The 13,523-nt window shown below is 39.3% G+C and overlaps 1 protein-coding gene across 1 annotated transcript in view; it reads right to left on the bottom strand.

Moving 5' to 3' along the window:
* Positions 1-13,523, bottom strand: part of STRN3 (striatin 3) — a 122,454-nt gene that overhangs the window by 80,644 nt on the left and 28,287 nt on the right. The window contains exon 2 of the mRNA XM_080643104.1: positions 359-462. Within this exon, the coding sequence (XP_080499230.1) occupies positions 359-462 (104 nt within the window). The remainder of the gene's footprint in view (positions 1-358; positions 463-13,523) is intronic.

A 13,523-nucleotide genomic window follows, 5' to 3' on the forward strand; every position in this document is an offset into this window, starting at 1 on the left:
TCCCTTTTCTACACAGTTAAGAAACTACTGGTAGATTTCCCAAATAACAAATAAAAAACGGTATGAATGTGTTTCTTTCAACTTTACCTGCAAAGGAAGAAATGTACTGCTTTAATAGAAAAGAGAGGTATATTACCCAGCTAACATATACAGCCAACTAAAAAGAAAATCCCAAGCCTTAGATTCTATAACAAAAGATATTTCAATTTAAAGATTTCAACCTTTTTCTTTCCTGATATGACAATAAAATCAAAACATCATCTTGTATTTTGTATCTTTCAAAGTGCTTTCGAATACCTTGTACAATTATATGTGTTCTAATTTATTTTTTTCACTTAATAAAATGAGACACACATACCTTTCTTGTTTTAATGCATACTCTAACATCTTTATTCTTCTTACTAAATCCTTCTTCAAGTTTTCTTGACCTTTTCTTTCTCCTTGCAAAAATGCTATTCGGGCCTAAAAATATAAATGGTTCATTTATTTTCATTTTTTCTTAACTATACACAGGGAACTGAAAAAAGGAAACAATAAATGTAAATTTCTGCACTTTTATTTATGATAGCAAGACTTAAAATTCATAGAAGCAGTCAATCAAATTTTGTTAGATAACACATTCACTTTAAAAATAAAGATAACTACAAACTATCTGCTTATAATCCTTAATGACTACTAATTTTACATGATCTTGAAAGAAAATTTTATGTGGCCCAGCTGGTGTGGCTCAGTGGTTGAGCATCGACCTATGAACTAGGAGGTCACAGTTCAATTACTGGTCGGGGCACATGCCCAGGTTGTGATCTCAATTCCCAGTGTGGGGTGTGCAGGAGGCAGATGATCAATGATTCTCTCTCATCACTGATGTTTCTATCTCTCTCTCCCTCTCCCTTCTTCTCTCTCTAAAATCAATAAAAACATATTTTTAAAAAATGAAGTGGCCAATCCATGAACTTTACTGTTCCTTAAAAAAAAAAAAAATAATAATGACCAGAGGAAACAGAAAGAAGATAAGGATATAGAGGACTTGAACAATGTAGTAAATCACCTGGATGTAATAGTCATATCAGAATATTCTACCCAACAATAACAGAATATCCATTTTTCTCAAGTATACATGCGATAGTCTCCAGGATACAAGGCCACAAATTAAATCTTAATAGATTTAAAAAGATATCTATTATAAAAAATTATCTCCTCTGAACAAATGCAAAGTTCAAAATCAGTAATACAAACAAACCCAAAGTCACATAAGTGTGGAAATTAAACAACACACTATTAAACAACTAATGGAAGTACAGATCATGTAACATAGAAACCCACATCTGAAATCTGTATGTTCATGTTGACCAATACCATCCCAAGCAATTTAATAAATAAATATTTTTTAAATGAAAAAAACAAAAAACAAAAAACAACTAATGGAAGAAACCACACAAAAAATGAGGAATGAAAACAAACACAAGATACCAAAACTTAGGGGACACAGCAAAAATAGTGCTAAGGAGAATATTTATAGCTATAAATGCTTACATTAAAAATATATAAGCAAGATCTGAAATCAATAACCTAAATTTACAACTTAAGAAATTAGAAAAAGAACTTAGCAGAAGAAAAGAAATACTACAGATTAAAGCTGTGGTCGGCAAACTGCGGCTCGCGATCCACATGCAGCTCTTTAGCTCTTCCACAAAATACCACAGCCTGGGCGAGTCTATTTTGAAGAAGTGGTGTTAGAAGAAATTTAAGTTTAAAAAATTTGGCTCTCAAAAGGAATTTCAATTGTTGTACTGTTGATATTTGGCTCTGTTGACTAATGACTGCCAACCACTGGATTAAAGCATCTATAATAATCCTAATATATAAAGAGCCACAGTCCGTAACGTCCAAAACGACCAAACAGACGACCAAATGCCAGGCTGCATGCGCAGCAGGCTTGGGTGGGCAGGGACTGGCAAGTAGGCTGAACTGCTGACCTCTCAATTCTTCCTGGGTCGCAGGCGCCGCGGCAACCCAGCAGTGACTGCCGCTGCCAAGGTGGGTGCAATGCGAATGGTCTGGAGGGCCTCATGATTGCCCCATGAACGCCCCACAGAGGAAGGCCCAGGCCACCAGCAGGGGGACTCCACAATCACCCCAAAGAGGGAGGCCCAGGCTACCCAGCCTGCAGCGGTAGGTGGGGCTTCTGCAGGGTGATCAATCGCAGGGCTTCCAGACTGCGAGAGGGCACAGGCCGGGCTGAAAGACACTCCCCCGCCCAAGTGCACAAATTTCGTGCACTAGACTTCTAGTAAAAGCATAATATGCTAATTAGACCGGACAGTCAAACGATCTTCCGGACATCTTTCCAGAGGAAGCTGCCGTGGAGGGGCAGGGGGGGCAAGGCAGAGGATGTTAGGAGGGGCGATGAGGCAGGCAGGCAAGCAGAGTGGCTAGGGGCGATGAGGCAGGCAGGCAGGCGAGCAGTTAGGAGCCAGCGGTCCTGGATTGCGAGAGGGATGTCCGACTGCCAGTTTAGGCCCGATCCTGCAGTCGGACATCCCCCGAGGGGTCCCGGATTGCGAGAGGGTGCAGGCCAGGCTGAGGGACACCCTCCACCCTCCGTGCACGAATTTCATGCACCGGGCTTCTAGTATATAAATGAAATAGAGAACAGAAAAACAGGAGATAATAAAGAGTTAGCATCAATCCTTCTAAAACATTTCCAAAAACTGAAGAGGGAAAACTCCTTAATTCAATGAGGTCAGCAATACCAAAGCCAGTTAAGACACCACAAACCCCCAAATCCTCAACAAAAAATTCAGCAGCATATATTACAAAAATTACACATCATGACCAAGTGAGATTTATTCCTGAAATGCAAGGATGAGTCAACGTCAGACAATTGATCTAAACAATACACCTCATTAGAAGAATAAAGGAGTAAAAAACCACGTTTCAAAATGATGCAGAAAAAGAATTTGACAAAATTAAACACCCTTTTATTATACTCAACAAACTAGGAATAAAAGAAGAAGCTATCTCAACATAATAAAAGCCATATATGAAAAAGCCACAATGAACATTATACTGAATAGTGGAAGATTTCCCTCTGAAATCAGAACAGGGCAAGGATGCCTACCTTCGGCACTTCTATTCAACTTAATAATAGAAGTCATGGACACAGCAATGAGGCACCCTTTGCCAAAAAACTGCATTTAACACTCCATATCTGTTCCCCACTGATCACTGGGGGAAGGGACTGGACAAAGGAAGTTTAGACGTATGCCCAGTAAAGGTCTGAGAGATGTGGGCAGGTGCCTGTCTGTCAATCACACCCGGGAACAAATTAGTGCCCAAATGGGCATGGCCACTACAAGCAGTGAAAAATGAATATATCAACTTCTAGACAAAAAAGCGCACTCTCTTGGCTCCAGGGTGCTGGGTTCCTGTGACTCCTATTGCAGGGGCATGCTCCCCTATGCCCACATGGCTTATGGCCATATAGGGCTCCACGCATGGACTAATGGAGTTTAATTAGCTTGGATGCTGAACTACACCCAGCTGCAACATGGAATGGGGGGAGACTGAACTCACACCTGCACCTCTTTCAGGACTGGCTTAAGGGGCAGAGGACTTTGGAACCTGAGGAATGTAATTTCATACATATAAAGCCTTTATCACATTTCATCCTCCCGTGGGGGTTTCTGAAAATTCTCATTTCAGCGGTACCCCAAGAACCTTAACCTCGCTGACAAGTGACAAAGGAATTCAATCCTCAGGTAACACCAGGTTACAGTCAACAGCATTTCTATAAACTATCAATATATAATCCCTAAAAAAATAGGAAAGCAATTCCATTTACAGTAGTAACAAAAAGAATAAAATACTTAGGAATTAACCAAGGAGGTGAAAAACTGATACAATGAAAACTATAAAATACTGCTGAAAGAAATTAAATACAAATAAATTGAAACACATTTCATATTCATGTTTTGGAAGACTTATTAAAATATCACTACTGTCCAAAGTGATCTACACATTCAATTCAATCCCTATCAAAATCCTAATGCTAAAAAGCAGTTAGTTACCTACAAGGGAGCACCCATACGACTGTCAGCTGATTTCTCAACAGAAACTATGCAGGCCAGAAGGGAGTGGCAAGAAATATTCAAAGTGATGAATAGCAAGAACCTACAACAAGATTACTCTACCCAGCAAAGCTCTCATTTAGAATTGAAGGTCACATAAAGAGCTTTACAGACAAGAAAAAGCTAAAGGAGTTCATCACCACCAAACCAGTATTTCAGGAAATGCTGAAGAGAAAGGAGGAGAAAAAGAAAAAGACCAAATATATAAACAATAAAAAGGCAATAAATACATATCTATCAACAATTGAATCTAAAAATCAAAATAAATGAATAAGAAATCTAATGAACAGAATAAACTGGTGAATAAAAGAGAATCAGAGGCATGGAAATGGAACAGATTGACGATTCTCAGAGGGAAAAGGGGAAATAGGAAGAGATTAAACAAAAATCTTATGTGCATAAATGCATTACCTATGACAATAAGGTGGCGAAGGCCTGGGGCGGGGCGGGAACCAGATGGAAGGGAGCAATGGGGGGAAAGAAAGAATGACATCTCTAATACTCTAAACAATAAAGATTAAAAATAAATAAATAAAATAAAACTTAGGGGGGGAAAATCCCAATGACATTTTTTATAGAAATAGAAAAATGCATCCTAAAATCTACAAGGACTATCAAGGGACCCCCAAATAGCAAAAACAATCTTGAAAAATAATAAAGTTGGAGGCCTCACACTTTCTGATTTCAAAACATACCATTAAGCAACAATAATCAAAACAGTATGATACTGGCAAGAAGACAGACATATAGACCAACAGAACAGAATAGGAGATCCGACATAAACCTTCAGGACATTATGCTATATCAAATGAGGTACACAAAAAGACAAATACTGTATAATTCCACTCTTTTGAGGTATTTAAAGTAGTCAATTGATAGAAACAAAGAGTAGACAGGTGGTTACTGGGGAGGGGGCAAAGGGACAAGGAATAGTTGTTTAATGGATTTAATGTTTCAGATTTGTCAGATAAAAAGGTTCTGGAGATCTGTTTCACAATACTGTGAATATACTTAAAACTACTAACTATATACCCTAAACATAGTTAGGAGGTCAAATGCTTTTTAGCACAACTTTTAAAAGTATTTTAAAAATAGTCTTTTTTTAAAAGGACAAACCAGATGGAAGAAGATATTTGTAAAACATATAAGCTGCGAATGGACTCATCACATATAATTCCTATCTGCTCCCTAAAATGACACACCACCTTTTTAAAAATGACAGCCCGATGGAAATACTGTAAAAAGACTTACACTACAAGATCACAAGATATCGATATGGACAATCAAGATATGAAACAATTCTCAACTTCGGTAGTATTCAGAGAAATAAAAAATACAAAAAAGTAACTAAGTACCAGATTGGCTAAAGTTTTAAAAAACCTAACTGTACTATTTGTTGAGGAAGGTATGAATCAACAGATACTCTCATAAACAATTTATAAGACCATAAACTGGTATAGCCACTTTGAAAAAGTTGTGCATCATCTATTAAAGTTGAAGACATAAATACATTAAAACCAAACTATCCCTAGATATATATCCAAAAGAAATGCATGTATGTATGTGCATATTAGAAGACCTATAAAAAATATTCCCAGGACCATTTTTTTTTTAATCCTCACCCGAGGATATTTTTCCATTGAATTTTAGAGAGAGTGGAAGAGAGAGGGAAAGACAGAGAGAAGTATCAATGTGAGATTGGTTGCTTCCTGCACCTGTCCCGACCAGGGCCTGGGCAAGGGAGGAGCCTGCAACCGAGGTACGTGCCACCTTCACTGGAATAGAACCCAGGAACGTTTGGTCCGCAGGCCAATACTCTATCCATTGTGCCAAACCGGCTAGGACCCCAGGACCATCCTATATAATAAAACCCTAATATGTAAATCGACTGAACGGTGGAATGACCAGCAGAACGACCGGTTGCTATGATGCACACTGACTACCAGGGGCAGCTCCTGCGTTGAGCATCTGTGCGCTCCCCCCGACCCCGCCCGAGAGGGAGGTGACTGGCAGAGGCAATCGGGGGGCGGAGCCGGCCAGTGGTTGGCGCCAGGCTGCCAGCCAAGGCAGGTGCCAGCGGGGGGCCAGCCAATCACCCCGCCTGCCGGTTACCCCACAGATGGCCCTGATCTCTGGCCAGGCCTAGGGACCCTACCCTATATATTGGGAACAGTCTCTTAGATTTAAAAATTAAAACCTGGCAAGGCTGCTCTAACAGTGAAAAAACATGATGATGCAGTGATGACATGCATGGACTCTGGCTTCCACATTTTGTGGTCAGCCCTGATTCTGACACTTATAACTGTGGGACAAAGCCAATTACTTAACTTCTCTCTGCTTCAGTTTTTCCACCCATTAGATGGGGGAAATGGTATTAATGCCCCAGAAGGATCATGTTATGTAATCAGGGCTTTTCATAATCAGGGCAAAAAAATGTAGCTACCCATATAACAGCAAGATGCCTTTCACCTGTATGAAAAGTATGGTCACCTGTATGGAAAGTATGGTCACTGGTGTATGAAAAGTATGGTGCTGGATTGCAAGAGGGATGTCCGACTGCCGGTTTAGGCCCGACATCCCCTGAGGGGTCCCGGATAGCGAGAGGATGCAGGCTGGGCTGAGGGACACACCCCCATGCATGAATTTCGTTCACCGGGCCTCTAGTTTTTTATAATTAGTCAAAGACTGCAGATATCCATCAATTAGAAAACAGATAAAAATCACAGTATATTAGTAAAGTGAAATACTATAGAACAAAGAAAATAAGCTACATCTCTACACAATGCAGATGAACCAACATAATATTAAGGAAAAAAGCAAAACAAAAAAGCAAAACATTCTATATAATTCCATTTACAGAAAGTTCACTATTAGGCAAAACTAAACTAATGAGCAATGCACACTTAGATAACATATAAGGGTAACATTAAGAAAAGCAAGGAAACGGTTCCACAAAAAGGATAGTGGTTACCCTTATGTGGGAAGGAAGCAGTGGGGATTTAGAAGGGACAGGTTGTGAGGCTTCTGTGTGCAGGCAATGCTCTATTTCTTGACTTTTCCAAGAGTGGTATCATGGTAGCTCTCTTTATAATAATTGGTTAAATTGCGTCATGTTTCATACACTTTTCAGTATACAAATTATATTTCATAAAGTATCAGGTTGGCTAAAATTTTAAAAATGAATCTCACTCTTAAGTGTTAGATTCAAGAAGTGTATTATTTTTATTATGAAGATAAGGTAAAGTTCCAGGTCCTTTAGTTAAGAGAAAAAGTTTCTACAATAACTTAAATAAATGGTCTTTTTTAGAAACCATAAATTTTCATTTGCCAAACTCAACTGATTTTAATGTTTTTAATTATTTAATATCAAGAGTAAAAGAGTAGCCGAAACCGGTTTGGCTCAGTGGATAGAGCGTCGGCCTGCGGACTGAAGGGTCCCGGGTTCGATTCCGGTCAAGGGCATGTACCTTGGTTGCGGGCACATCCCCAGTGGGAGGTGTGCAGGAGGCAGCTGATCGATGTTTCTCTCTCATCAATGTTTCTAGCTCTCTATCCCTCTCCCTTCCTCTCTGTAAAATATCAATAAAATATATTTAAAAAAAAAAAAAGAGTAAAAGAGTAGATGACTAACTTGATTACTACAAACGTATTTGTACAGGCAAAAATGAACTTTTATAAATTTGTTTCCATATCCAATCTCAGTTAATTCAGAATAACAAATCTTTTTAATTTTTAAGGTAAGTTTTCTTCCTCTGAATACAGGTGAAGGTACTCACTGGGACCATATTTTGTTTATCACCTGAGTTTATTCATCAATCACCATGTAACTATAGCATGAAAATCTAATACTTGATATTGACAGATCATTTTTAACTGCAAGACCACTAGAAGTCTACAGGGCAAAATGATCAACATAGATTCAACTAATATCAACCTAACATTATTTCACAATTACTGTAGTTTTCAATGTTTCTGAAATAAAAGTATCTTACTTAAAGAAATAAATTACTTAAAATGTGTATTACTTTAAGCAAATTTTAAACTAAATACAAACACTAGATATAGGTGAATTTTGTTTTAATGTTTTTAAGACCTTCTTTGCTGAGGTTTGAAAGCAAATTAAAGATAAAATCAGGTTATAGCAACTAATAAATTCTTAATTCCACTATTTAAAATAATAAGGTATAAGCCCTAGCTGGGTAGCTCAGTTTGTTAGAGCATCATCTTGATTCACCAAGGTTGTGGGTTCAATCAGGGTCAGGGCACATGCAAAATTCGACCAGTGAATGTATAAATAAGTGGAACAACAAATTGATGTTTGTCTTTCTCTCTCTTTCAAATCAATAAATAAAAGAATTAAATTAAATAGTAGCTATTAACAAATGTTAGTACCCTCTCCCCTTAATGGTCAACTAAAATTACACATGTGATTCTATTCCAAACAAATACTTTGGATTAAGCAAGATTCAGCTATAAATATTTTAAGCTATAAGTACACGGAGTCGGCTGGCCCACTGACATTGTATATAAAACATAAAATACAAAAAATTTCATATCATACAATGTTTCAAAACCTAACTAATTAATATAATCATTAAGGAGCTTAGTTTTTAAACACACACACACACACACACACACACACAGCTTCATAATTCAATGTGTTGACAACTCTCGTCACAGAAATCTTAGTAAATCATCTATAATAATAAAAGCATAATATGCTAATTAGACCAGATGTCCTTCGGGATGAAGCTGCAGCAGCGGGGGCCAAGGCAGAGGTGGCAGAGGACCCCAGCCACCGCAATGGCGGGGGGCTAAGGTCGCCGCCGCGGCGGGGGCTTGCACAAATTTCGTGCATCAGGCCTCTAGTCTAATAATACAAGCAGTCAGTTCCCCACTTAACAGGGTGCATGCAAAAGAATAATAAACAACACCTCGGGGAGAAACCAAGATGGCGGCATAGGTAAGCACCTAAACTGCTGCCTCGCACAACAATTTCAAAACTACAACTAAAAGACAGAACGGACATCATCCAGAACCACAGGAAAGCTGGCTGAGTGAAAATTCTACAACTAGAAGAAAAGAGAAAAGCTCACAGAGAATTGGAGGTACTGCAAAGGGTCTTTGTGCGCGCAGAGAGGAAGGGCGGCTGAGAGCCTGGCTGACTTTCTCTGGCGGAAGGGGGAAGGAAGCCCCCGACCGCACTGAACCCCAGTTCTGACTGCACTGAACCCCAGTTCCAGGCGAGCCCCTGGGGACCCACGCTCTTGTGGGGGGAATCTGGACTCTCGGGCGGAGACTCGGGAGCCGGGGAAGGCAGAGGTCTGAAGGCGCGCACGTGCGCGCAAGGGCAAGGCTGACAGGAAGCCAAGACTGTCTGCTCAGCCCTGAGACTCCACCCCATCCAAGCTGAGCACAGAGGCTATTGCAATTTGGCAAGTCATATCCTATAAGGCTGTCTCCAGCACAGAAGTTCTCCCAGCATAGACACAGCTGATCCTTACAGCCAACTGGCCTGGAGGTCAATTCCTCCCAGTGATACCAACAACAATCAAGACTTAACTACAACAAGGCTGTACACACAGTCCACAAAGGGGTGCACCAAGGGTGTCCACCTCAGGTTAACTGGGGAGACCGACCCACTGGGCCATATAGGAAACATAGCACACAAATCTACCCTAACAACTCAGGGAAGTAGTGAAAATGCGGCATCAAAGAAACAGATCACCAACGAAAGAAATGGAGGAAAACAAACGACTGGATATAGAATTCAAAACCACGGTTATAAGGCTTTTCAAGAATATCCTAGAACACGCCGATAAATATAACGAGACCCTCGAAGATATGAAAAAGGACCAACTAGAAATTAAACATACACTGACTGAAATAAAAAATATTATACAGAGACCCAAAAAAGAGACTAGAGGAACACAAGAATCAAGTCAAAGAATTGAAATACAAAGAAGCAAAAAACACTCAACCGAAAAAGCAAAAAGCAAAAAAAAAATCCAAAAAGTTGAAGATAGTGTAAGAAGACTCTGGGACAACTTCAAGCGTACCAACATCCGAATTATGGGGGTGCCAGAAGAAGAGAGAGAGCAAGATACTGAAAACCTATTTGAAGAAATAATGACAAAAAACTTCCCCCACCTGGTGAAAGAAATAGACTTACAAGTCCAGGAAGCGCACTGAACCCCAAACAAAAGGAACCCAAAGAGGACCACACCAAGACACATCATAATTAAAATGCCAAGAGCAAAAGACAAAGAGAGAACATTAAAAGCAGCAAGAGAAAAACAGTTAATTACCTACAAGGGAGCACCCATACGACTGTCAGCTGATTTCTCAACAGAAACTATGCAGGCCAGACGGGAGTGGCAAGAAATTTTCAATGTGATGAATAGCAAGAACCTACAACCAAGATTACTCTACCCAGCAAAGCTATCATTCAGAATTGAAGGGCAGATAAAGAGCTTCACAGATAAAAAAAAAGCTAAAGGAGTTCATCACCACCAAACCAGTATTATATGAAATGCTGAAAGGTATTCTTAAAGAAGAGGAAGAAGAAAAAAGTAAACATAAAAATTATGAACAAGCCAAAACCGGTTTGGCTCAGTGGATAGAGCGTCGGCCTGCAGACTCAAGGGTCCCAGGTTCGATTCCGGTCAAGGGATGTACCTTGGTTGTGGGCACATCCCCAGTAGGGGGCGTGCAGGAGGCAGCTGATCGATGTTTCTCTCTCATCGATGTTTCTAACTCTCTATCCCTCTCCCTTCCTCTCTTCCTCTCTGTAAAAAAATCAATAAAATATATTAAAAAAAAATTATGAACAACAAATACATATCTATCAACAAGTGAACCTAAAAATCAAGTGAATTAAAAACCTGAGGAACAGAATAATCTGGTGAATATAATAGAATCAGAAGCATAGAAAGGGAGTGGACTGATAATTCTCAGGGGGAAAGGGGTATGGGGGGTTCAGGAAGAGACTGGACAAAAATCATACACCTATGGATAAGGACAGTGGGGGGGAGGTAAGGGCAGAAGGTGGGGTGGGAACCGGGTGGAGGGGAGCTATGGGAGGAAAAAGGAGAAACAATTGTAATAATCTGAATAAAGATTTATTAAAAAAAAAAAAAGAAAAAAAAAAGAAAAATAAACACCTCATACCTGTCAGAATTGCTATCATCAATAAATTAACAAACAAGTGTTGGCGAGGATGTGGAGAAAATGGAACCCTCATGCACTCCCGGTGAGAATGCAGATTAGTGCAGCCACTATGGAAAGCAGTATGAAGATACCTCAAAAAATTTAAAATGGAACTGCTTTATAAAATAGTCCCAGCAATTCCACTTCTGGGACTATGTCTGAAGAAATCTGAAACACTGATTTGAAAGAATATATGCACCCCCATGTTCACTGCAGCATCATTTACAATAGCCAAGATTTGGAATCAGCCCAACAGTCCATCAATAGATGAGTGGATAAAAAAGCTGTGATACTTTTACACAATGGAATACTACTCGGCCATAAAAAAGGAAATATTAAATAGTACCCTTTGCAGCAGCATGGATATACTTAAAGAGCATTATGCTAAGTTAAATAAGCCAGAGAAAGACACGTACCATATGATTTCACTCATATGTGGGGAATCTATTGAACAAAATGAACTAACAAAACAAAAACAGACTCACAGATGAAGAACAGACTGATAGCTGTCAGAGGGGAGGGGCTGGGAAGGCTGAGTGAAAAAGGTAAAGGAACTAAGAAAAACAAAACTCACAGACAACAGTTTGGTGATTACTGGAGGGAAAGGGGGTTAGAAAGACATAAAAGAGGATATAGGGTGGATAAATAGTAATGATCAGAGGCTTGACTTGGGGTGGTAAACACACAATATACAAGTAATGTACTGCACACCTGAAAACCTAGGTAATTTTATTAACCAATGTCACCCCAATCTATATATATAAAAGCCTAAGCGACCATTAAGACCAGACAACCAGCTGGTAGCTATGACATGCACCAGGGGACAGATGCTCAATGCAGGAGCTGCTTGTTGGTGGTCAGTGTGCTCCCAGCCAACCTCCTGAGGCCGGACAACCTCCTGCGGTCCCTCCGCCCGGCTCCGATCAGGACTGGGCGAGACGGCCCTGATCGCTGGCCAGGCTGAGGGACCCCACCTGTGCACGAATTTGTAAAAAGGTAAATTAAATAAAAAAAGGAAAAAAAAGGCAACACAACAAGATGGCACTTCACACCCATTAGGCTAGCTACTATCCAAAATATTGGAAAACAGTAAGTGTTGGTATGGACATGGAGAAACTGAAACCCTTCTGCCCTGCTAGTGGAATGTAAAATCTTGTAGACACTGTAGAAAAGTTTGTTGAGTCCTCAAAAAAATTAAACATTAAAAAAAAAAGAGCCCTGGCTAGTGTGGCTCAGTTGGTTGGAGTGTCATTGTGTGCACCAAAGGGTTGGTAGTTTGATTCCCAGTCAGGGCATATGCCCAGGTTGCAGGCACAATCCCCAGTAGGGGGCATGCAGGAGGCAGCCAACAGATATTTCTCACATCAATGTTCTCTCTCTAAAAATCAATTAAAAAAATCTTAAAAAAAGAATAAAAAGTTTGCTTTCAATAGCTTGCAAAATTTTTCATTTTCCAATTTTATTACTAGCTAAGAATTCCAAGGAAAAGAGAAACACCAAAACAATACTAAGATTTCCAAATGTAAATAAAACCCATAGTGTATTTTTATCTCTTCTATTTATAACAAAAACTAAAACAAAATTTAAGTTATATATGGTCCACATTCCTTTTATAAAACCCATTAGGCCAGATGTGTTCAATGTTATTTTACATGGCAATACTTGATTTGCCTTAAACCAGGAGTGGAAAACCATTTTTCTGCTAAGGGCCATTTGGATATTTTTAACATCATTCGTGGGTCATACAAAATTATTAACTTAAAAATTAGCCTGCTATATTTTGTCAAATATTTAATTAACTCACCCCTAATGCCCTAGCAGGGCCAGACCAAATGATTTCACAGGCCTTATATGGCCCTGGGGCCAGACGTTCTCCACCCCTGCAGTTTAAACCAACCAAATTATATCTAAGCTAAGAATAAATGTATGCTGCTACTTCTAACATACTTTATTGCTATTTATATATCTTTGAAAAGAGAATAAAATTATTTTTAGAATATGGGTGGCTATCATTTTTTTAAAAATTAAGTAGAAAAGGCTTCTACATAAAGATTTTCAGCTTCTGTTTTGTTTTTGTGCTGACAAGATTGATTCTTTGTGGAAGCCAATAACATGACTTTTGACTAAATGACAGATTACTGTGTTATAAAAAAACTAGAGGCCCGGTGCACGAAATTCGTGCAC

This window comes from Plecotus auritus, assembly GCF_963455305.1.
Source record: "Plecotus auritus genome assembly, chromosome: 1".
Lineage (NCBI taxonomy): Eukaryota > Metazoa > Chordata > Mammalia > Chiroptera > Vespertilionidae > Plecotus > Plecotus auritus.